The 25,936-nt window shown below is 38.6% G+C and overlaps 1 protein-coding gene across 1 annotated transcript; it reads right to left on the bottom strand.

Annotated features, from left to right (window-relative positions):
• Positions 1-1,179: 1,179 nt before the first annotated feature.
• aqp9a (aquaporin 9a) lies at positions 1,180-25,534 on the bottom strand. Its single transcript, XM_079411880.1, has 6 exons — positions 25,405-25,534; positions 23,067-23,193; positions 21,254-21,391; positions 18,951-19,069; positions 14,730-14,947; positions 1,180-2,096 (listed from the first exon to the last, which is right to left on the bottom strand). Exons 1-6 carry the CDS (start codon positions 25,480-25,482, stop codon positions 1,892-1,894), a joined length of 885 nt encoding a protein of 294 aa, XP_079268006.1. The 5' UTR covers positions 25,483-25,534; the 3' UTR covers positions 1,180-1,891.
• Between the last annotated feature and the right edge of the window lie 402 nt (positions 25,535-25,936).

Genomic DNA, 25,936 nt, shown 5'->3' on the forward strand with positions numbered 1-25,936 from the left:
GGGCAGCCAATGCTGCGGCGCCCGGGGAGCAGTTGGGGGTTCAGTGCCTTGCTCAAGGGTCTCACCTCAGTCGTGGTATTGAGGGTGGAGAGAGTGTTGGTTATTTACTCCTCCACCTACAATCCCTGCCGGACCTGAGACTCAAACCCACGACCTTCAGGTTAAAAGTCTGACTCTTAATGTTAAAAAGTCTGCCCTTAATGTATAAATGTCATACACTGCTTCAAATCTTGAAAAGGCTGATTGTATATATCTGACCCTGGAGCACAAAACCAGTCAGAAGAGTCAATTTTTAAAAAAAAGCTGAATAAATAGTCTTTCCATTGATGTATGGTTTGTTAGGATAGGACAATATTTGTCTGAGATACAACTATTTGAAAATCTGAAATCTGAGGATGCAAAAAAATCTAAATATTGAGAAAATCTCCTTTAAAGTTGTTCAAATGAAGTTCTTAGCAATGCATATTACTAATCAAAAATTAAGTTTTGATATATTTACGGTAGGATATTTACAAAATATCTTCATGGAACATGATCTTAATATCCTAATGATTTTTGGCATAAAAGAGAAATGTATAATTTTGATCCATACAATGTATTGTTGGCTATTGCTACAAATATACCTGTGCTACTGATGACTGCGTTTGTGCTCCAGGGCCACATACACACATATATATATATATTCAGCTGTGGCATGCTCAGATGTGCAGCATAAAGAGACATGAACCGCCCCTAAAATATTATTGGTCATCTGGGGGGCCATGATAAAATTCCACACAATGATTGGTCATCACCATGTCAGAGGCAGGGCCTTTCATAGAGCACAATTAAACAAAGCACATTTGTCAACAAGTCCTTCTTGGTTGTTTTTACCAAACTAGCTGTACACCATGTAGATTTGTGTAATCTGGACTAGTCACGTGTCATGCCTACAATGCATGTGTTAAATGATATAGAAATAAAAAGACTAAAAGAAAAACTGAAATTATCTGGAAAACTAAAATCACTGACAATAAGCTAAACAATAATTAAAAAGCCAAAACAATAATAACCTGTAATAACAATAACATGACATTCACCCTCAGTAGACAGCAGCAGATTTGTCCAGACATGAACAGAACCTACACATGCAAACATCTGATGCGTGTTTGTAAGCAAGACAAATGTGCCGCAAAAGTTAAGCAAAAGTTCAGTTTATTTCAGCAAAAAACACAAATATACAGTTGAAGTCGCAGGATTTCAACATTACAAAAGATCTACTTTTTACGAAAGACTTTCAAAAACAAGTCAATAAAAGAAGCCTGATCTACAAACACATAACCATAAATATCACAGACAATATATGAATGACAACAAGGTGAAATAAAACTTGAATTTAACATGAAAACTCAACAATGGTGATCTAGTGGGAAATCTTTCGCAGAGAAACGCTAATCTTTGCCATGATTCATTACATTAATGCTTGTGACGTGATGGTCGTGCTCAGACAAGCATGTTTGTCAGGTCATTTCATCATCAGTGTGTCTGTGTGCTTGTGTTTAGTGATTCTGAGTTCCTGACAGGATCCTGAAGCATTTTCATCACTTTAAAGGTATAAAAGCCATTGAATCGATTGTTCTGGGTTCAGTATAATATAACCTTAACCATCAGCAAAATACAATCAAATATTATGTGCAGTGGGGAATTATGGGAAAGATGGGTTTCCAGATGTGAAGTTTGTATTTAGTTAAAGCACTTACATGAATCAATCAGTGAAAACCTGTTCATCATCTGAGCTGTGAAGGAGGATGGAGGTCTGCTGGTGTCACTGATGAGTTTACTCATGTAAACAGCGTGTGAAAATGAGTTTACCGGCTTTACTTCATGAAAGAAACTCTACTGATCTTGGTTTCTAGCTCATGTTGATCATCTCATATTTGTCCTTCAGGCTGCTGTCCTCGTCTTCCTCCTCATCCTCCTCTTCCTCGGGTTCTTCGTGAGGTTTGTCGTTATGGTTGGTGTGATGAAGCTCGATCAACAGGAAGTAGATCACAGCACCAACGACGCCCCCTACCAACGGCCCGGCAACAGGGATCCACCACCAGTAATCTGCAGTGCTGCAAACCCACACACACACCAATACATCAGCAAATTATCATAATATATCACTGAACATCATAGTATATCACCAAATCATTATATCACCAAATTATTATGTCACAGAATCATCAAAATCATCATCATATAACACTGAATTATCACAATATATAACCAAATCATTACGTCACCAAATCATCATATAACAGAATCATCAAAATGTATCACCAAATAATCATAATATAACACTGAACCATCATAATATATCACCAAATCAACATAATATATCACTGAATCATCACAATACATCACTAAATTATCATATCACAAAATCACCAAATTATCATAATATAACACTGAATCATCATAATATATCTCCAAATAATCATAACACCAAATTATATCATTGAATCATCATAAAATATCACCAAATCATGTATCTGAAATTTATCACTGAATCATTGCCAATCCATCACAAAGTATTACTAAAAATCATCATAGAATATTACATATTCATCACGATATATATCTGTGAATTATCACAAAATATCACCAGATCATCATAATATATCACTGAATCATCACAATATCTCACCAAATCTTCATAACATATCACTGAATAATCAACAGCATAATATATCACTGATTCATCATAGTATATCACTAAATATAGTGGTTTTATTAAGACGGCTTAATAAAACCACTACACGCATGCGCTGATTTGTGACTGCGTGTTTTGAGTTTGAGCTCCTTCAAGTTGATTCTTTATCGTCTATTTTCTATCTTAAAAACAATTTTATACACTATCATTTTCGTTTCTATAACGTGTGAATATATCCCCTATAGCATTCTAAAACAAAACCAATCAGAGCGCCTTGTTATCACTAGTTTTATTTTGATTTCTCAAGTCTGCTATTAGCTTATAGCCCGTTAGCATCGCTAATCTCACTTAGACTGCTAATACTCTATTCACACACATTACCATTGTTTCACTGTTACTTGCTTAAATGGCGGATTTGTGTCTACCTTTGAGTGCAGGCGAGGACACATTCAAGCTGCATTCGGTGCAGCTGGAGCTGGAAGCCGTGGAGAAGCAGGCCCAGCTGAGAGAGCGGAGAGCCGTGCTGAAACATCCCGGGCTGACGCTCACAAGTCCGGGGTAAGTATACAGCATGCTGCTAACACTCCCACCACCTCTACTCCGTGTGTTTCTCTGCACAGACCCTGTGCACCCAGGACACGATCTTCCCAGATGTCCTTCACTCCGGCGCCGGGACGCCACGGACCATGGGTGCACCAGCAGCGGAAGACGCGAGCCAGGCCCCGGGCAACGACCTCTCCCCCTCCGCCGCCTCTGGTCTTCGCGATCTCCACCCGGAACCGCTTTGCTCCCCTCCACGAGATGGATCGCGACGCTGTGATCGTCGGAAACTCCATCGTCCAGCACGTCCGTGCTACGTTAGCTGAAGGTAAATTGCACACTCACTGTTTCCCCGGTGCTCGTGTTCTCGATGTTTCTGTGCAGATACCCGCGATCCTGAAGGGCGATGAGAGCATCGGTGCTGTCGTGCTGCACGCGGGGGTTAATGACACCAAGCTGTGGCAGACGGAGACACTGAAGAGGGACTTCAGGAGCCTGATCGAGACGGTACGCAGCACATCGCCCGCGAACTGCTTCCCACGTATCGACAAGGACACGAAAGGTTCAGTAGACTTTTTGCTTTAAACGAATGCTCTTTGTTAATAATTGGAATCTTTTCTGGGAGCGTCCTAGGCTTTTCCGTGCTGATGGCCTGCACCCCAGCAGAGTCGGAGCGGAACTCCTGTCGGACAACATCTCCAGGACGCTACGCTCCATATGACTAGTAAGCCAATTCTCAAATAACTGCTATGATAACTTTTGTTCTACCCACTTAAAAGACAGAAGTACTTGCGTTGTCCAATCTATACAGACTGTGTCTGTTCCCCGAATAGTGAGGTCAAAATATAAATTTAATGCAGGATCTAGAAAAAATCTGATCGTGATTAAACCAGAAAAATGCAAAATAAATGAACAAAAACAATTTTTAAAGCTTGGGCTCCTAAACATTAGATCACTCGCACCCAAAGCAGTTATTGTAAATGAAGTGATCACAGATAATAATTTTGATGTACTCTGCCTGACTGAAACCTGGCTGAAACCAAATGAATATTTTGGACTAAATGAGTCTACTCCACCAAGCTACTGTTATAAACATGAGCCCCGTCAGACTGGTCGTGGCGGCGGTGTGGCAACAATATATAGTGATATTCTCAATGTTACTCAGAAAACAGGATACAGGAGGTTTAACTCATTCGAAATACTTCTGCTTAATGTTACACTGTTAGATATGCAAAAGAAATCTCTGCTATCTCTTGCTCTGGCTACTGTATATAGACCGCCAGGGCCATATACAGATTTCCTAAAAGAATTTGCAGATTTCCTCTCAGATCTATTGGTTAATGTTGATAAAGTGCTAATTGTTGGAGATTTTAACATTCACGTTGATAATACAAATGATGTGTTAGGACTTGCGTTTACTGACCTAATAAACTCTTTTGGAGTCAAGCAAAATGTCACCAGGCCCACTCACCGTTTTAATCATACGCTAGATTTAATTATATCGCATGGAATTGATCTTACCGATATCGATATCGTACCTCAAAGTGATGATGTTACTGATCATTTCCTTGTATCGTGCATGCTGCGTATTACTGATATTAATTATATGGCTCCGCGTTATCGTCCGGGCAGAACTATTGTTCCAGCCACCAAAGACAGATTCACAAATAACCTGCCTGATTTATCTCAACTGCTCTGTGTACCCATAAATACACATGAACCAGACGAAATGACTAGCAACATGGGCACTATCTTCTCTAATACATTAGAAGCTGTTGCCCCCCTCAAACTGAAAAAGGATAGAGAAAAACGTACTGCGCCATGGTACAACAGTTATACCCATTCTCTCAAGAAGGAAACTCGTAATCTTGAGCGCAAATGGAGAAAAACTAACATAGAAGTTTTTAGAATTGCATGGAAAAACAGTATGTCCAGCTATAGACAGGCTCTAAAAGCTGCCAGGGCAGAGCATATCCACAAACTCATAGATAATAACCAAAACAATCCAAGGTTCTTATTTAGCACAGTGGCTAGATTAACAAATAAACAGACGCCGCCCGATCTAAATATTCCCCCACAGTTTAATAGTCATGACTTTATGAATTTCTTTACTGATAAAATAGATAACATCAGAAATACAATATCAAATGTAGATTCTACTGCGTCTAGTATTTCAGCTTCATTCATCGCACCCAAAGAAAAACTGCAGTGCTTTACAACTATAGGACAGGAAGAGCTAAATAAACTTATCAGTGCATCTAAACCAACAACATGTTTATTAGATCCTGTACTAAACTACTGAAAGAGTTGTTACCTGTAGCAGAAGAACCGCTTCTCAATATTATTAACTCATCGTTATCTTTAGGTCACGTCCCAAAACCATTCAAGCTGGCGGTTATTAAGCCTCTTATTAAGAAACCACAACTAGATTCTAATGAACTGGCAAATTACAGACCCATTTCAAATCTTCCGTTTATGTCTAAAAGTTTAGAAAAAGTTGTGTTTGCTCAATTGTGCTCCTTCTTGCAAAAAAAAGATCTCTATGAAGACTTTCAGTCAGGTTTCAGGCCTCACCATAGCACAGAAACTGCACTTGTTAAAATTACAAATGACTTCCTTCTTGCTTCAGATCAAGGCTGCATCTCATTGCTAGTATTACTTGATCTTAGTGCTGCGTTCAACACTATAGACCATGACATACTCATAGATCGATTACAAAACTATACTGGTATTCAAGGGCAGGCTTTAAGATGGTTTAGATCCTACCTGTCTGATCGCTACCACTTTGTTCATTTAAATGGGGAGTCATCTCAATTATCACCAGTAAAGTATGGAGTACCCCAAGGATCTGTCCTAGGTCCTCTGCTATTTTCAATTTACATGTTGCCTCTTGGTAATATTATTAGAAAATACGGGATTAGTTTTCATTGTTATGCTGATGATACTCAACTATATATCTCAACAAGACCAGATGAAACTTCTCAACTATCTAAGCTAATAGATTGTGTAAAAAATTTAAAATATTGGATGACCAATAATTTCCTCCTATTAAATTCAGATAAGACAGAGATATTACTTATAGGACCAAAAAACAGTACACAGAATCTCTTGGATTATAATTTGCAACTAGACGGATGCACTGTTACGTCCTCTAAAGTCAAAAATCTGGGTGTTATATTAGACAGCAACTTGTCCTTTGAAAATCACATTTCCCATGTTACAAAAACAGCATTCTTCCATCTCAGGAACATTGCCAAGCTTCGAAACATGTTACCTGTTTCTGATGCAGAAAAGCTAGTTCATGCATTCATGACCTCTAGACTGTACTATTGTAATGCACTGCTAGCTGCTTGTCCTGCATCTTCAATAAACAAGCTACAGATAGTCCAAAATGCAGCGGCTAGAGTTCTTACCAGGTCAAGAAAATATGATCATATTACCCCAATTTTACAGTCTCTGCACTGGCTACCTATTCAGTTCCGTATCATTTACAAAATATTATTACTGGCCTATAAGGCCCTAAATGGTTTAGCTCCTGCGTACCTAACTTGTCTTCTACCACGCTACAATCCAACCATAAGGTCGCAAAACTCTGGACTTTTGGTAGTACCTAGGATAGCAAAGTCCACTAAAGGAGGTAGAGCTTTTTCACATTTGGCTCCCAAACTCTGGAATAGCCTTCCTGATAACATTCGGGCTTCAGAGACACTCTCTCTGTTTAAATCTAGATTAAAGACACATCTCTTTAGCCAAGCATTCACATAATGCATCTTATAATCTTGTACTGCAGTTATATCTGATCAAATGTACATTATTATTATTCTTTAGCTTGGGTTGAACAAATCATTTTTGCTTAGATGGAACAGCAGCTACGCTAATTATGTCTCTATTTGTTTCTCTGTTGATTAACATCCCGTGGTAACTAGGAATTACAGAAGCTTCCGTCTGGATCCAACCCTTAAATGATCTGAGATGACCGAACACCTGAGAAAAGATAATGCCAACCCCTCAGAGGAACTCAGAGGATGCCAACGCTCAGACAACATACAGAATTACCAAATTCTGCCATAAGTTAAATATGGTTCTGCAATTTATAAATATATTGTGGAAACTTAATTTCCTGTAGAGCTGCTTTGCAACAGTTTGTATCGTAAAAAGCGCTATAGAAATAAACTTGAACTTGAACTTAAATCATCATAATATCACAGATCATGACAATATATCACCGAATCATAATGTATCACCAAATAATCACAATATGTCTGCGAATCATCATAATATATCACTGAATCATCATCACAATGTATCACCAAATTATCATAATATATCAATGAATCATCATAATAGGCTTTAAGATGGTTTAGATCCTACCTGTCTGATCGTTACCACTTTGTTTATTTAAACGGGGAATCACCTCAATTAATGCCAGTAAAGTATGGAGTGCTGCAAGGATCTGTCTTAGGCCTGCTGCTATTTTCAATATGCATGCTGACCCTTAGTAATATTATTAGAAAAGATGGGATTAGTTTCCATTGTTGTGCTGATGATACTTAACTATATACTTAACTATATATAAGACCAGATGAAATGTCTAAATTATCTAAGCAAACTAATTATCTAAGGTAAATTCGGATAAGACAGAGATATTACATATTGGACCAAAAAAAAACCAGTACACAGAATCTAATGTGTATCTACAAAGATGTACTGTTACTTCCTCTGCAGTCAAAACCTTGGGTGTTATATTACAGCTACTTTGAAAATGCTTTGGAAATGCATATTTCACATTACAAAAACAGCATTCTTCCATCTTAGGCCCTGTTTACACTTGGTATTAAGATGCGTTTTGGTTGATTGGATCACAAGTGGACAGCGCTAAATGCAGGTTTAAGCGGGGTGTGAAACATTTGAGCTTTTCCACTTTTGACCACTTCCAGAGGTAGTCAAAAACGCATTCAACAGGATTGCTTTCGTGGTGCAGACAAGTGAATGTGGTCGAAGTGGATAAAAGTGGATAAATAAAGATTTGAAAAATTATTTAAATATGAAGAAAACTGCTTTCTTGCAGAATGATCAGCAGAAGGAAAAGGAGTTAAATAAAGTAGTTAAATGTAAGATAAAAGATCCACAGAGGAAATATAAAGAGAATGTTGAGGAGAAATTCAAAACAGGAAATATAAGAGAGGCGTGGAAGGATAATAAATTAATTGATAGGCAAAAGGAAAGAATTCAACAATGTGAGGACTTATGGTACCTGTCACAGATCGACCAGGCTCCCAAACTAGCCAATCACAGCGAACACCATCACCGGAATTCTAATGAAGCACACCTGCACACAATCTGAAACTCCTCACCCCTCACCATAAAGCCACACACCTCACTGCACTCAAATGTCCGGTCTCGTTTCTACGAAGTGGACTCCTGTATGCTATCTCAGCGACTTAACGGTTACCTACCTGCCTGTGTACTTACCTCTTGTGATCTCTCCAAGCATTGTGTTTGTCCGTCTCCTGGTTCTCCAGTCAAGAAAGCTGTCTTCAAACAGTGAGGTATGTGGTCCTCTCTTCGTCCACGAGTTCCTGTCAAGACAAGTCAGTCAAGTTATCCACTCATCTCTTCATGTGAAGTATATCTGCATTCCATACTCACTGTCTCATCATCCGTTGAATTGCTCTGCTGTCAATAAACATCACTACTTTGTATTAATCCTTTGTGTGAAGTCCGCTTCCCTAACAGTACCCCAGGGATGTGCATTCTCAATATTATTCTCTGTATACATCAATGAACTGCAGTGTGATGATGATAATCTCTCCCTCATAAAGTATGCTGATGATATGGCACTGGTTTCTTTCCTGTCAGAAAGAAATTAATAGCCCTTCATATTTTGAGTGTATCAATAGTATTATTGGTTGGTTTGATAGTAGCTCCTTTCATCTTAATATTGGAAAGACAAAAGAGCGTTGCTCGAGTCAAACAAGAATAGTAGATCCAAGCCCATATAAACCAGTCATTATAAAAGGAAAAATTGTAGAGCAGGTCTCGAATTTTAAATATTTAGGAACAATTATTGATGATAAACTCAACTTTGAAAGTAATGTAGAGTCTGTCTATAAGAAGGCAAGACAGCGCCTTGGTCTTCTTAGAAAATGGAGGCGTTTTAATGACAGTACACAGACTTTAACTATGGTATATAGGTCAATGATTGAGAGCATTCTTACATATAATATTGTCTCATGGTACGGTAATATAACAGTTTAACAGAAGAACAAACTCTCGCAAATGATTAATCAGGCAAATAAGGTTACTGGCTATAAACCACATTCACTTCAGGTCTTATTTGATTGTTTTATGGGAAAAAACATGGATTTTTAAAGATCATACTCATCCCCTCCACTCCATCAGGGCGTAGGCTTAAAATTCCTCTGGCCAGGAGAAATGCTTATAAAAAAAATCATTTGTCCCAATGGCAGTTGTTATTTTAAATCGGATTATTGTTTTAAGGAAATACAAGAGAGTGGTTGGTAGTACAGTGTTTAATGGATTTATTTGGAATAAAATGTATATATATATATATATATGACTGTGGATGATGATGTGTAATGTGTAAGGAATGTTTGGGGTCGGTTGCCTAAACTTGTGTAATTTTATGTTGTGCTGTTAATGTGTGATGTGTTTTTAAGTATTAATGTGGATGTATTTATGTCACCTGTGTCAAAGACAAATTTCAGCTCTGTGACAAGCAGAACGGACAATAAAGTTAAACTAAACTTAAGATCTGAGATGACCGAACACCTGAGAAGAGATGATGCCAACCCCTCAGACAACATACAAAACTTCCAAATATTCCTAAATCTGATCACAACATATAATCATTGCTTTGTTTGAATACACGTCCTTAACTGACTGGACTGCATGATGTTTACTGTACATTTCTGCCATATGGACATCACCTTGACACCTTGAATCATTATATCACAAAATCATCATAATATATCACCAAATCTTCATAACATACCACTGATTTATCACAATATATCACAGAATAATCACAATATACCACCGAATCACCACAATATATGACCGAATCATCATAATATATCATACCATCCAATCACCACAATGTGCCACATGTGATTACGCAGGAGCTTCATTTGATAAACCAGCTATGAAGACCAGGTTATTATATCAAAACTAAACATTTAAACAAAATAAATAAATATAGAAAATAAAATATGTTAACTGAAATAAAATATTAAAAACATAAAAAAGGATGTAATGAAATATAACAAAAAAATAATACAAATGAAAAAAAGTAGTACAACTTCAGACTAAAATGAAAGGAAAACGCAAAATATAAAAATAATAAAACAAACACAACAAAATTACCAAAACACTAACTAAAATTATAATGCAAACATAAAATATAAAAAAAGCTAATTCTAAATATTAATAAAACTATAATATATTAATGATACTGTGATGAAATAAAAAAATATATATTAATGAGGCTAAAATAACAGCTGATGATTGAAATAACAGCTGATGATAAAATGTACTTTTGACATCGTGTGCTGTTTTATGATTATGATACTCATTCATTCTGTTTCTGTGAGGGTTTGTTTAGGGTTCAGAAATGGATAATATTAAACTGATCAAAAACAATGTAAGTCTATGAGACGAGTTCACCATTACAATCAAACAAACATAATGTGAAGCTGGACATTTGTCACATTTAAAGCTCTTGAGTGTGTGTGATATTACATAATGAACTGATCAATAGAGTTTGTGTATGTGTGTGTGTGTGTGTGTGTGTGTGTGTGTGTGTGTGTATGTGTGTGTGTGTGTGTGTGTGTGTGTGTGTGTGCGCAGCAGGTTCATTAGACTGTCAGAGCTCATTAACTCAAACTAAACTGATGCTGTGACAGAAACTTTGTCAACAAACATCTGACCCCCGGCGCATGTGGCAGGGCATCCAGGTCATCAGTGACTACAAGCCATGCAACTCCACTCCAACGGTCACAGACGTCTCCTTCCTTAACGAGCTAAATGACTTTTATGCTCGCTTTGACAACAACAACAAGGAGACAGCCATCAAGATCACACTCTCAGGAGACCATCAGACCCTCAAACTCACCTCCACAGATGTCTGCACAGCATTGAGCCGGATCAACGCATACAAGGCTGCTGGCCCTGACGGCATTCCTGGACGTGTGCTCAGGACATGTGCAGAGCAGCTCTCAGGGGTCTTCACAGACATTTTCAACCTGTCACTCACCCAAGCAATGGTGCCAACATGCTTTAAGTCGACATCCATTGTGCCAGTGCCGAAACACTCCTCCCCAACATGCCTGAATGACTACCGCCCCGTAGCACTCACACCCATTGTTATGAAGTGCTTTGAGCGACTGGTCCTGGCACACCTCAAGAACTGCCTCCCACCCACACTGGACCCACACCAATTTGCCTACCGCAGCAATAGGAGCACTGAGGATGCAGTAGGCACAGTACTGCACTCGGTACTCACACACCTGGAAAACAACAACACATATGCACGGATATTATTTGTTGATTTCAGCTCAGCATTCAACACCGTCATTCCCTCCAAGCTGACCACTAAACTTGGAGACTTGGGTGTTAACACCTCCCTTTGCAGCTGGATTATGGACTTTCTGACCAACAGACCTCAGCATGTTAGGTCAGGCCTCACCTGCTCCACCACCATCACACTCAATACTGGCGTACCACAGGGCTGTGTGCTGAGCCCATTTCTCTACTCCCTCTACACCCATGTCTGCAGGCCTATGCATGGATCCAACTCCATCATCAAGTTTGCTGACGACACCACAGTGATTGGCCTCATCAGAGACAACGATGAGACTGCCTACAGGGAGGAGGTACAGCACCTGGCTGCATGGTGTGCTGACAATAGCCTGCTCCTCAACACCAGCAAGACAAAAGGAACTTATTGTGGACTTCAGGAAGAAGAAAAGTGGAATGCATGACCCCATCCACATTAACGGGATGGTTGTTGAACGTGTCTCCAGCTTCAAGTTCCTGGGAAACCCACATCTCAGAGGACCTGACCTGGACCACCAACACATCCAGTCTAGTCAAGAAGGCTCACCAACGCCTCTTCTTCCTTAGGACACTGAAGAAGAACCACCTGTCTCCAACCATCCAGCTGAACTTCTACCGGTGTGCAATTGAAAGCATCCTGACCAACTGCATCACAGTCTGGTATGGGAACTGCTCAGCTGCTGACCGCAAGGCACTGCAGAGGGTGGTGAAAACCGCCCAACGCATCACAGGGACACCACTTCCTGCCATTGAGGACGTCCAGAGAAAACGCTGTTTACGTCGAGCTCGCGGCATTCTTAAGGACTCCTCTCACCCTGACCATAGACTGTTTAACTTACTGCCCTCTGGGAGGCGCTTCAGGAGCCTCCGAACAAGGACAAGCAGACTCAGGAACAGCTTTTTCCCTACTAAACTCTGCCCAATGATACCCCCCTCACACACCACCACAAACTCTTCACCCCTCCCCATCATTAAATCGATTAAAAAAAAAAACAAAAAAACAACCAATCTACACTGAGTACTATGTACTGTAAATTTTTATTTCTATGCACTTTCAATGTTCATTGCACTAGTGTTTATATATCTTAATTTATAGCTTATTCATATCCATTTGTAATTATGTTCATAGTTTTTGCTCATAGTGTACATACATTTACTGCACAATCCATCTGTATAGTATGTTCATATCACCCATCTGTATATCATACTGATAGTATTTAAAAACTTGTAAATTATGTCCATAGTACTACTGCCTTATCTGTATATTCTGTACATATGTAACATATTGTAGGCACTGTATATCCTGTACCTCTGCTTATTGCACTTCTGGTTAGATGCTAACTGCATTTCGTTGCCCTGTACCTTACATGTGCAATGACAATAAAGTTGAATCTAATCTAATCTAATCTAATCTAAACTCACCACTGAACTCAATCTGAGTGAGTCGCTCATCCAGACAGAATGTGATGCAACGTATTTCAGTATCTCACTGAAGACAGAAAGCCTACCTGCTTTTGAACAAATACTACGGTAAAACATGATGATTGTTAGAGCATAATATCAAACGCAATCAACATTTACTGATGAGCTCGTACCTGATCACACTCATACAGTTGTATTAAACAAAATAGCAGTTCAACATCAGTAACCTGATGGACCACTGAGTAGTAGTGATATTTCTGCACTGCAAATAATTTACTTGTAGACGCCGTGTAATAGAACAAGCAGCATGCATGTCATGCCGGTTGGGTCTGTTGTTTTCCTGAGTAATGAATTGAAAGGGGTGTGTTCAAAATAATAGCAGTATGGAATTTAATTAGAGATTTCATTCATTCTGGGAAAAAACAGGTGTCATTATGTGTCCTTTATTAAGGAGGGAGGGAAGCAATGTTTCACACATTGTTAAAAAAATATATATTTACTTCTAAATTTTGAAGTAAAATGGGCCGTTCCAAACATTATTTGGAAAAACAGTGTAATTTGATTAAAAGGTTGATTGGAGACAGGAAAACATAAAGAAGTGCAGAAAGTTATAGGATGCTCGTCTAAAATGATCACAAATGCTTTAAAATGGCAACAAAAAACCCGAAACACACAGAAGAAAATGAGCAACTATTGATAAAACGGATTGAAGAATTGTCCGAACGGCAAAGATCCAGCCAATCATCACCTCCAGAAAGATGAAAGATGATTTATAATTACCTGTAAGTACTGTTACAGTTAGAAGATGTTTAATTGAAGCTAAGCTATCAGCAAGAAGCCCCCGTAAAGCTCCACTGATGAACACAGCATGTGCAGAATTGATCCTATTGGGCATATTTATGGTATACCCGGTATCATGGATCAGTTTGAATACATCAAAATACTTGAAGAGATTATGTTGCCCTGTGCCAAAGAGGAAATGAGACAACGACCCCAAACACACGAGTAAGCGAGCAACATCTTGATTTCAGAGTTCATGGAGTGGTCAGTTCAATCCCTGACCTCAACCCAATTTGAAAAATTGTGAGGTGACATTAAAAATGCAGTTTCTGAAACAAAACCCAAAATTACACAGGAGCTGTGGAAGATAGTTTGTTCAGAAACTGGTTGACTCGATGCAGTGCAGATGTGTAGAAGTTATCAAAAACAATGGTTATGCAACTAAATATTACTTTAGTAATATAAACTGAAGTTAAAAAAAATAAGTGTTTGAGATTAAAGGGAAAAATGTTGATGCTGCTATTTTTGTGAACAGGTTAATATTAATTTCCTTTGCCTCCTGAAAAAGAATAACACAGACCTGATGAAATCTCTTAATAGTGTGATTGAATGTGTAATGTTTCCACTATATTTGAAATATGGAAATGAAAGCTATTTGCACTTTATTCACTTTCATTAATGCACTGCTATTTATTTGAACTCACTCGCACCTGAACACTTGATTCTCTCGTACCTGAACACCTCCATGCCCCATCCGGCGGCGGCGGTGAAGAGGCGCGGGCCCAGGTCTCTGGCGGGGTTCAGAGGGTAACCGCAGTTCAGTCCCATAGAGACGCTGATGCCCAGCAGGATCAGACCCACGGCCAGCGGCTCCACGCCTCGAGGAGCACCGATGTTCCTGCCGTCCACAACCGCCAGAATACAGATGACCAGCATTCCTGTCCCCACCACCTGATGGACAGATGGAGATCAGCGGTCACTGAACTAACCTGACCCCAACCAAACATAAACCTAATGTGATGCAAATGTGACACTCATACATCAATGCACTCAAAACATCATGGTATACTTGGTATATTTTGTATTGCATGCAATTGCATTGAGATCCAAAGCATTTATTCAGTGTTCAGCATAAATCTGTTAATTGTGGAAGAAATTTAATTTATTCAGTTAAAAAGTGTAAACATGGTTAAATATGGATAGCTGTGGAAAAAGCAATATTCAATTACATAAATATGTGAGATTATTGATGATAAATAAATAAAGCTGGTTATTGTGTATTTAAAACACATTCAGTTTGTTAGTACCATTCACACATATTTAATTTATGTTCACACGTGCTATAGAATACAAATAATTTTTTTTCTTCACATGTATTTTCTTGGATTGAGATATATGGACCAAAATATACTTTTAATGCTTTTAAAATATATATTTCTATTTTTAAAATATATTTTCAAAAATATTGAAAAAAAAGGTCAAAAAGTATATTGGTAGAAAATATATTTATGTAAATATTTTGAAACATATTTTAGCAAATGTGTATTTTTGGCCATTTTTTTGTATAGGCTACTATTAATAAATATATTGAACTATTTTTAAATTGTTTTTATTTGTGCATGCTTCACATTAAGATATCAGTTTGTTTATGTTTAGCAATGTGTAATTAAAATTTTATATGCAATTGAAATACATACATTTTAAATTTAGGCCTAAATGGTTTGTTGAGTAATTGGAAGCATGACATGTTTATTTGGGACAGGAGGAGCTGAATTAATGAGAAGGGTCTGGCTGCAGACTTGCACTTGCACTCTCAGTACTTGCACTCTCAATACTTGCACTCTCAGTACTTGCACTCTCAGACACTTGCACTCTCAGTACTTGCACTCTCAGACACTTGCACTCTCAGTACTTGCACTCTCAGACACTTGCACTCTCAGTACTTGCACTCTCAGACACTTGCACTCTCAATACTTGCACTCTCAGTACTTGCACTCTTAGACACTTGCACTCTCAGACACTTGCACTCTCAGTACTTGCACTCTCAGACACTTGCACTCTCAGTACTTGCACTCTCAGTACTTGCACTCTCAGACACTTGCACTCTCAGACACTTGCACTCTCAATACTTGCACTCTCAGTACTTGCACTCTCAGACACTTGCACTCTCAGTACTTGCACTCTCAGACACTTGCACTCTCAGTACTTGCACTCTCAGACACTTGCACTCTCAATACTTGCACTCTCAGTACTTGCACTCTTAGACACTTGCACTCTCAGACACTTGCACTCTCAGTACTTGCACTCTCAGACACTTGCACTCTCAGTACTTGCACTCTCAGTACTTGCACTCTCAGACACTTGCACTCTTAGACACTTGCACTCTCAGTACTTGCACTCTCAGTACTTGCACTCTCAGACACTTGCACTCTCAGTACTTGCACTCTCAGACACTTGCACTCTCAGTACTTGCACTCTCAGACACTTGCACTCTCAGACACTTGCACTCTCAGTACTTGCACTCTCAGACACTTGCACTCTCAGTACTTGCACTCTCAGTACTTGCACTCTCAGACACTTGCACTCTCAGTACTTGCACTCTTAGACACTTGCACTCTTAGACACTTGCACTCTCAGTACTTGCACTCTCAGACACTTGCACTCTCAGTACTTGCACTCTCAGACACTTGCACTCTCAGTACTTGCACTCTCAGACACTTGCACTCTCAGTACTTGCACTCTCAGTACTTGCACTCTCAGTACTTGCACGCTCAGTACTTGCACTCTCAGTACTTGCACTCTCAGACACTTGCACTCTCAGTACTTGCACTCTCAGTACTTGCACTCTCAGTACTTGCACTCTCAGACACTTGCACTCCCAGTACTTGCACTCTCAGTACTTGCACTCTCAGTACTTGCACTCTCAGTACATGCACTCTCAGTACTTGCACTCTCAGACACTTGCACTCTCAGTACTTGCACTCTCAGTACTTGCACTCTCAGACACTTGCACTCTCAGTACTTGCACTCTCAGTACTTGCACTCTCAGTACATGCACTCTCAGTACTTGCACTCTCAGACACTTGCACTCTCAGTACTTGCACTCTCAGTACTTGCACTCTCAGACACTTGCACTCCCAGTACTTGCACTCTCAGTACTTGCACTCTCAGACACTTGCACTCTCAGACACTTGCACGCTCAGTACTTGCATTCGACAAGAATCGTGTGCGTTGCCAATGGAGACAAGACGCTGTGGTGGTTAAACGATTAAAACTAATTTAATACAATAATGAACAGGGTCCTGTAAGTCATCTGTAGGAGAAGGAAAAGACCCACAAATCCGTGGATACAGAACAGCAGAATATGAACGCAATGCGCAAAGTTTCTCGTTAAGTGTTTTCCTCCCACAGAAAACCATAAACACTTAATAATGTGTTAAGATAGTGCTATTAAAATATCAAATTCAATATACAGTTTATTAATATAATGAATATGTATATAGTATTTTCCTCCTATAACGCAAAACATGGGATAATGTGGCATAATGATGATAAAGTGCAAACTCAATGCTCCTCATTATTAAAATATACATAACTAACGTACAGGCAGGTGAGCCCAGAACAAACGCAACATGCAAAGTTTCACGTTATTTATTGATTTTTTCCAAATAGAATAAACGGTCTACACATTGTCTTTGCCCATAAGCTATATTACGTGTTGTATTTAAAATGATTTTCTATGGGAGGAAAACGTTTAACGTGCAATTTAACGCATTGCGTCCTTTTAATATCACTTAATGCATTTCATAATGCACGTTCATATCTGCTGAACTGTATCTTTGTGTCAGCAAGACAGAGTCAAAGACTACAGAAGTCCCTTATTATTATTATTATTATTTTATTAAATTTAGTCCATTATGCCACATTAAGCATTTTGCTGTAAACTTTGCGCATTGCGTTCAAATTCTGCTGTTCTGTAGCCACGGATTTGTGGGTATTTTCTTTTTCTCCTACAGATGACTTGCAGGACCCTGTCACATGCATTAATAACATTATTGTACTAATTTGTACTAAATTAGTTTTAATCGTTTAACCACCACAGCGTCTTGTCTCCATTGCCAACGCACACAATTTGTGTCGAATGCAAGTGACGTCTCAGGTAGCGGAGAGTGCAAGCGGCGATTGCAGGTGACATTGTAATTTAGTTTCTTTTTTCTTCTCTTCATCACCTGGCTACTGTTGTAAAATGTTGAGAGATTCAAACAAAAAATAATTAATAAATAGAACAAAATAAAAAAATAAAACAGACTGCAAGTGACGTGCAAGTACTGAGAGTGCAAGTGTCTGAGAGTGCAATTACTGAGAGTGCAAGTACTGAGAGTGCAAGTACTGAGAGTGCAAGTACTGAGCGTGCAAGTACTGAGCGTGCAAGTACTGAGAGTGCAAGTACTGAGCGTGCAAGTACTGAGAGTGCAAGTACTGAGAGTGCAAGTACTGAGCGTGCAAGTACTGAGAGTGCAAGTACTGAGCGTGCAAGTACTGAGAGTGCAAGTACTGAGCGTGCAAGTACTGAGAGTGCAAGTACTGAGCGTGCAAGTACTGAGAGTGCAAGTACTGAGCGTGCAAGTACTGAGAGTGCAAGTACTGAGCGTGCAAGTACTGAGCGTGCAAGTACTGAGAGTGCAAGTACTGAGCGTGCAAGTACTGAGAGTGCAAGTACTGAGCGTGCAAGTACTGAGAGTGCAAGTACTGAGCGTGCAAGTACTGAGAGTGCAAGTGCAAGTCTGCAGCCAGACCCTATTGGAATTAGTTCACGGGTTCACACTGAATTGGTGTGTTTCTGGGTAGAAACGTTCAGCCAATCAATGTGCATTAATCAAACGGCATCAGTCTGCAGTTGTGAAACACGGACTGAATGTGTGTTTTCAGTTCAGTGATGTACAGACAGACTGACCTGATCCACAAATCCACCCAGAACTGTCAGGTGTCTGCCAGGGTACGAGGCGAAGATGTGTCCTGTGGCGTTAATTCCTGTGACCGACAGGATCCCGCTGGTGAAGTCCATAAAGGCATCTGAACATAAAATGCATTAAGCATGCATTAATCACAGGCATTAAACACAGCCATTAATCGCACGCATTAATCACACGCATTAAACACATGCATTAATCACATTCATTAATAACATGCATTAAACACGTGCATTAATCACACGCATTAAACACATTCATTAATAATATGCATTAAACACATGCATTAATCACATGCATTAATCACACGCATTAATCACTCACATTAATCACACGCATTAATCACTCGCATTAAACACATTCATTAATCACACGCATTAATCACACGCATTAAACACATTCATTAATCACACGCATTAATCACACGCATTAAACACATGCATTAATCACATTCATTAATAACATGCGTTAAACACATGCATTAAACACATGCATTAATCACACGCATTAATCACTCGCATTAAACACATTCGTTAATCACACGCATTAATCACATGCATTAATCACACGCATTAATCACTCGCATTAAACACATTTGTTAATCACACGCATTAATCACATGCATTAATCACACGCATTAATCACACGCATTAAACACATTCGTTAATCACACGCATTAATCACACGCATTAATCACATGCATTAATCACTCGCATTAAACACATTCGTTAATCACACGCATTAATCACACGCATTAATCACATGCATTAATCACTCGCATTAAACACATTCGTTAATCACACGCATTAATCACACGCATTAATCACATGCATTAATCACACGCATTAATCACTCGCATTAAACACATTCATTAATCACACGCATTAATCACACGCATTAAACACATGCATTAATCACATGCATTAATCACACGCATTAATCACTCGCATTAAACACATTCATTAATCACACGCATTAATCACACGCATTAAACACATGCATTAATCACATTCATTAATAACATGCGTTAAACACATGCATTAAACACATGCATTAATCACATTCATTAATAACATGCATTAATCACACGCATTAATCACACGCATTAATCACACGCATTAAACACATTCATTAATCACACGCATTAATCACTCGCATTAAACACATTCATTAATCACACGCATTAATCACACGCATTAATCACACGCATTAAACACATGCATTAATCACATGCATTAATCACACGCATTAATCACTCGCATTAAACACATTCATTAATCACACGCATTAATCACACGCATTAAACACATGCATTAATCACATTCATTAATAACATGCGTTAAACACATGCATTAAACACATGCATTAATCACATTCATTAATAACATGCATTAATCACACGCATTAATCACACGCATTAATCACACGCATTAATCACACGCATTAATCACACGCATTAAACACATTCATTAATCACACGCATTAATCACTCGCATTAAACACATTCATTAATCACACGCATTAATCACACGCATTAATCACACGCATTAAACACATGCATTAATCACACGCATTAATCACACGCATTAATCACACGCATTAAACACATTCATTAATCACACGCATTAATCACTCGCATTAAACACATTCATTAATCACACGCATTAATCACACGCATTAATCACACGCATTAATCACTCGCATTAATCACACGCATTAAACACATGCATTAATCACATGCATTAAACACATGCATTAATCACACGCATTAATCACACGCATTAATCACTCGCATTAATCACACGCATTAAACACATGCATTAATCACACGCATTAAACACATGCATTAATCACATGCATTAATCACACGCATTAATCACACGCATTAAACACATGCATTAATCACATTCATTAATAACATGCGTTAAACACATGCATTAAACACATGCATTAATCACATTCATTAATAACATGCATTAATCACACGCATTAATCACACGCATTAAACACATTCATTAATAACATGCATTAATCACACGCATTAATCACACGCATTAATCACACGCACATGCGTTAAACACACGTCAAACACATGCATTAATCACTCGCATTAAACACATTCATTAATCACACGCATTAATCACTCGCATTAAACACATTCATTAATCACACGCATTAAACACATGCATTAATCACACGCATTAAACATGCATTAATCACACGCATTAAACACATGCATTAATCACACGCATTAAACATGGGAAACTGCTGGATTCCTCAAACTCACCGTAATACAATCCAAAGACTGCAGCTGCTCCCACAAACGCACCCAACATCTGCGCTGTGACATAGATGGGAAACTTCCAGATCTTCAGCTTCCCCAAGATGACCATTGCCAGAGACACAGCGGGGTTCAGGTGACCGCCTGAGGAAACGCACAACATCACACCCGTATGGCAAACAGACAGATATTTACAGACCAAATATATTTTAAGTATATGCTATATATACATTGTAAAGAGTGAGGCTTAATGAAATAGTTTTAAAATTGTAAATATATTTAGTTTCAACCTTCATATACCATAATATATTTCAAATTGTATTTCAGTGGAAAGAAAACACATTTCCAGTCTTACAGTAGCCTTTTGTGTTATATGGTCACATGTTATAGAAAATGTTTCTTCAAATGTGACATTTGACAATTATTTTAGTTATTTTAGTATCACTGATACCATTATAGTTTTTGTTAATATTTTGAATTAGATTTGTATATTTCTGATTCCAAGTTTTAGCCATTTTGTTTTAGTTTTTGTCTTTTATTAGTTTTTGTTATTTTTAAACATGTCTATATAGTTTTATTTATTTATATTTAAATTTTAGTTGTATTATTTAAGTACATCAAGTTAAATTAAATTATAGATTTCAAGTCAACATTTCTCATTTTAGAGTTTTTTTATATTTTATTTCAGGTAACATTCAAGTAAAAAAATTTTATTATTATTATTTCACTTTTTTTTTTTTATTGTTTCAGTTTTAGTGAACTATAATAACACTGGTGTGAATATATGTAAACATTTATTTGAAAATATATATATATTTTTAAATTCAAGAAAATATATTTCAAAATATATAAAAATGGCCAAAAAATATATTTGTTGAAAAATATATAATAATAAATATTTTCTACCAATATTGATTTGGTCATTTTTAAAAAAAAAAATATTTTTGAATATATTTAAAAAATGTTAAAGCATTTATAATGTTTCTGAATGTAGAAAATCCGTTCACTTGTCACATTTGAAAAAATATACTTGTTTTCTATAATATGTGTGAACATATAAGACATTTGTTGTTTGTTTGTTTTATTTTAATAAAAATCAGCAACACTCACACGCAGTCACACACACACACACACACACACACTCACCACACACACACACACACACACACTCAGCACACACACACACACACACACACACATATATACACGCTCGCTCTCTCTCAAATTCAAATGAGCTTTATTGGCATGACCTGTACAGTATTGCCAAAGCATTGTCCATTACATGAATAAGGAACAAACAATTATATAATACATAGAACAAGAATAGATCTGTAAAATAATTAAGTAAATATGTACATGCATACTTTCTTTTTTTTTCTTTTTTTTTCCACAAACAAGAAAAATATTTAAGACATTGTTAAAAAAAAAATGAAAAAAAACTTTGTACAACATGTAATAAATGAAATCTCTCTCTCTCTCTCTCTCTCTCACACACACACACACACACACACACAGATCAATGGATCTGTCCTGTCGCTCCAGGCGCTGTATGACCTCAGAAAGCAGGCAAGAGAAGCTTATGATCAAACTAATGTCATTCAGAGACTGACGGCTGAGGAAACATCTCAGATCATCTGAGAGAAGAAGACCTTATCCAGAAACCCAGACAGAGCCGAACCCAGCAAACTCTCCAGGAGCCGCTGTGGATTGGGTTTATCGACCGGTTCTGGGAAGAGCAGAGATCAGATGCGTGTGGCTCCAGCTCACGTGTGTGTGATGCTTATATAATGTGTGTGTATATGTGTGTGTGTGTGTTTACCCGACACGCCGCCGGACACATAGACGCCCATCATGAGTCCAGTGCTGAAGCCGATGTGGACGGTCAACGGTTCACCGAGAGTGTTTCTGCTCAACACCGTCTGAGCGACCGAGCCACAGCCGAACAGCTGACACACACACACAGAGCAATGAGCAATCACTGATCAACAATACCTCTGCACAATAACAGAGAATTAATCATTTTATACATTTTTAACATGAACTCTGTTTGTGAGTCTGTGCAGAATAAAGCAGGGCTTCTGCTGATCTGATGAAGGGAAATATTAACCCAGGAATAAATTAAACTCATTGTCAATAGGTTTTCTTAATGAGCCACATTAGAAACACTTCAGATTTTGAAAACACAACTTACAACCATATTCCATTTTACAGTTTTTCTCATTTGCTAAGACACGCTCAGTGAAACTGGGATCCACTTGATCTTCATCATCACGTTCTTAGCACAGCAGAAGTCTTCTCTTTCAAATGCCTTAACACTTTTTCATTTGTTTCACACATTTTTCACACCCTTTGTCAAAACAGTCACCACAGATCTCATTGAAAGATCCCAAACTCCATTGGATTCACTGTGTTGAACAAAAGGAAAACATCTATTCACAGCTGATAGAAAGTGCTTGCATAATTATGAATCTCCAATGCACCTGTGTGAAACTTGTTTGCACAACTCTTCAATCAGCAATCAATCCTCATCCCTCTACAGAAGATGCCACCTCTGTATTGCTATTTGCAAGCATGGATCAAAGAGGCCATAGGCACGGAAGGAGAGGAAGAGGAGTTTGTATGCGTGCTGGAGGAGCTGCAGCAGCAAGAGGACAAAATCGAGCTCAAGTTTCAAATGAAATTCGGGCAACAATTATTGACCATGTCATCAATCATGGCTTGTCCTTTAGAGAGGCTGGACAAAGGGTCCAGCCCATTCTGAGTCGGAGCACTGTGGCATCTATTGTCAGGCTTTTTCGGAATGAGAACAGGTAATTCACAGTGTTACTGTAGTGTATACCACTGTGTATTTCAGCTTTACTGCATTGCCCTGTTAGCAGAACAAACTGTGTCTACAGTAATGCAGATGGTTTATCAATCCCATTTATGTGACTGTCATACAGTGATGTCAATTTTGACATGCTTTTTGCTCTTACTTTATAGAATCCACACATTACCACACACTGGTGGCAGAGGAAAGATATTTGGTATTGAACAGGAGTCTGCCATTGTAGATATGGTAGTGGCAAACAATGCAATCAGACTGCGTGAAATCCAGGCAGCAGTAATTGCAGATCAGGGAGCATTTAGAAATATAAACCGTGTGAGTTTGGCAACTAAACCTTCAACGAGTTCCTTCAACGAAACCATGTCAGAATGAAGCAGCTGTACAGAGTTCCATTTCAAAGAAACTCTGACATTGTTAAGGAAGCACGATTCCAGTATGTGCAGGTACAGATTTTTTGTTGTAATACCTTGTTTACCATAGTTACATGCGACTGGAATAATTTGCTTTATGAATTTGCTCTTTTTCTTAGAGAATAATGGAGTTTGAAGCTGAAGGGGCACATCACAAATTAATTTTTGTGGATGAAGCTGGCTTCAAACCTCTGTACCGTGAGGAGACGCGGGAGGAACATCATTGGGCAGAGGGCCACTGTCACAGTGCCAGGTCAGAGGGTGCCAATATCACCATGTGTGCTGCCATCTCCAATGATGGGGTCCTTTGCCACATACCAACTATTGGCCCACACAATACAGAACGCCTCATCACATTTCTTGATGCATTGAAAGAAATACTGATTCCACCCGAAGAGAGAGGGCTGTTGAGGCCTGGCATGACTCTGTATGTCATAATTAGGGACAATGTGGCTTTCCACCACTCTCGCCTTGTGAATGAATGGTTTGAAGAACTCCTCCAATCGAGGAGTTCTTCTCTGCTTGGAGGTGGAAGGTGTATGATCACCAGCCATATGAGCAGATGCCCCTCCTGGAGGCAATGAATGCTGGTTGCCTGTCAATAGGTGCAGAGGACTGCCAGGGATGGATACGCCATGCAAGGAGATATTTCCCTCGGTGCATTGCAAGGGAAAACATTCAATGCGATGTTGATGAGAACCTGTGGCATAATCGTCGAGAACGAATGGACTAAATGTGAAAGATAAAATATATATATATCTATCTTTTTTTAAGGTATTTCCACCCATAAGTTTCCTTTGTTGCTGCATTACTTTATACATTTAAGGCTTTCTGTTCTGATTTAAGAATTTAGGAACAGCGAAGCCACAGAAACCCTGTAAAGTCTGAAGTGAATCTGAAGGATTGATGCAGAAACTCACCACCAGCACAAAGGTCCCGAGGAACTCGGCCAGGAACTCTTTGAAGACGCTGTGTTTGATGGCGCAGTGATGCTTCATGATGCTGCGAGCGTGTGCTGGGACTGGACTGGACACACACCGGACGCTCCGCTGCATTAAAGCTGTGATGGGACGTCCAGCACACAGCATCGATCCGCCTCGTTACAGACCAATCCCTCACAAACATCAGCTCAGACTCTGGGTCACTCACAAACTGCTGGAGAAGCTCACAATTACAAAGAAGCAACAAGAAACATATTGAATCAAAGTGAAACAAAACAGTATTTTCCTTTATACTCCAATACTCTTTCTTTTATTAACTACATTTTGTGTACATTTAACCACAACCACAGACATCACTTGTTTTATTTTTGGGGTTAAAACAGAAAAAGAAACAGAGGAAAATCTAAAATGTGCCATGGTATATTACTATGCTTTCTGAACGCATATGATGGTGATACCATAGTATTCTTGGAAGCTACTTGAGGCACTAGATAAATATACACTACTGTTT

Source organism: Barbus barbus (assembly GCF_936440315.1).
Source record: "Barbus barbus genome assembly, chromosome: 48".
Classification (NCBI taxonomy): domain Eukaryota; kingdom Metazoa; phylum Chordata; class Actinopteri; order Cypriniformes; family Cyprinidae; genus Barbus; species Barbus barbus.

Bases quoted from the DNA above. Each gene is read 5' to 3' on its own strand.
- aqp9a (XM_079411880.1), bottom strand. From the start codon at position 25,482: ATGAAGCATCACTGCGCCATCAAACACAGCGTCTTCAAAGAGTTCCTG. The intron at 23,194-25,404 runs GTGAGTTTCTGC...TGTGTGTGTCAG, and splicing joins TCGGGACCTTTGTGCTGGTG to CTGTTCGGCTGTGGCTCGGT. The intron at 2,097-14,729 runs GTACGAGAGAAT...GTGGGTTTGCAG, and splicing joins TGGGGCATGGAGGTGTTCAG to CACTGCAGATTACTGGTGGT.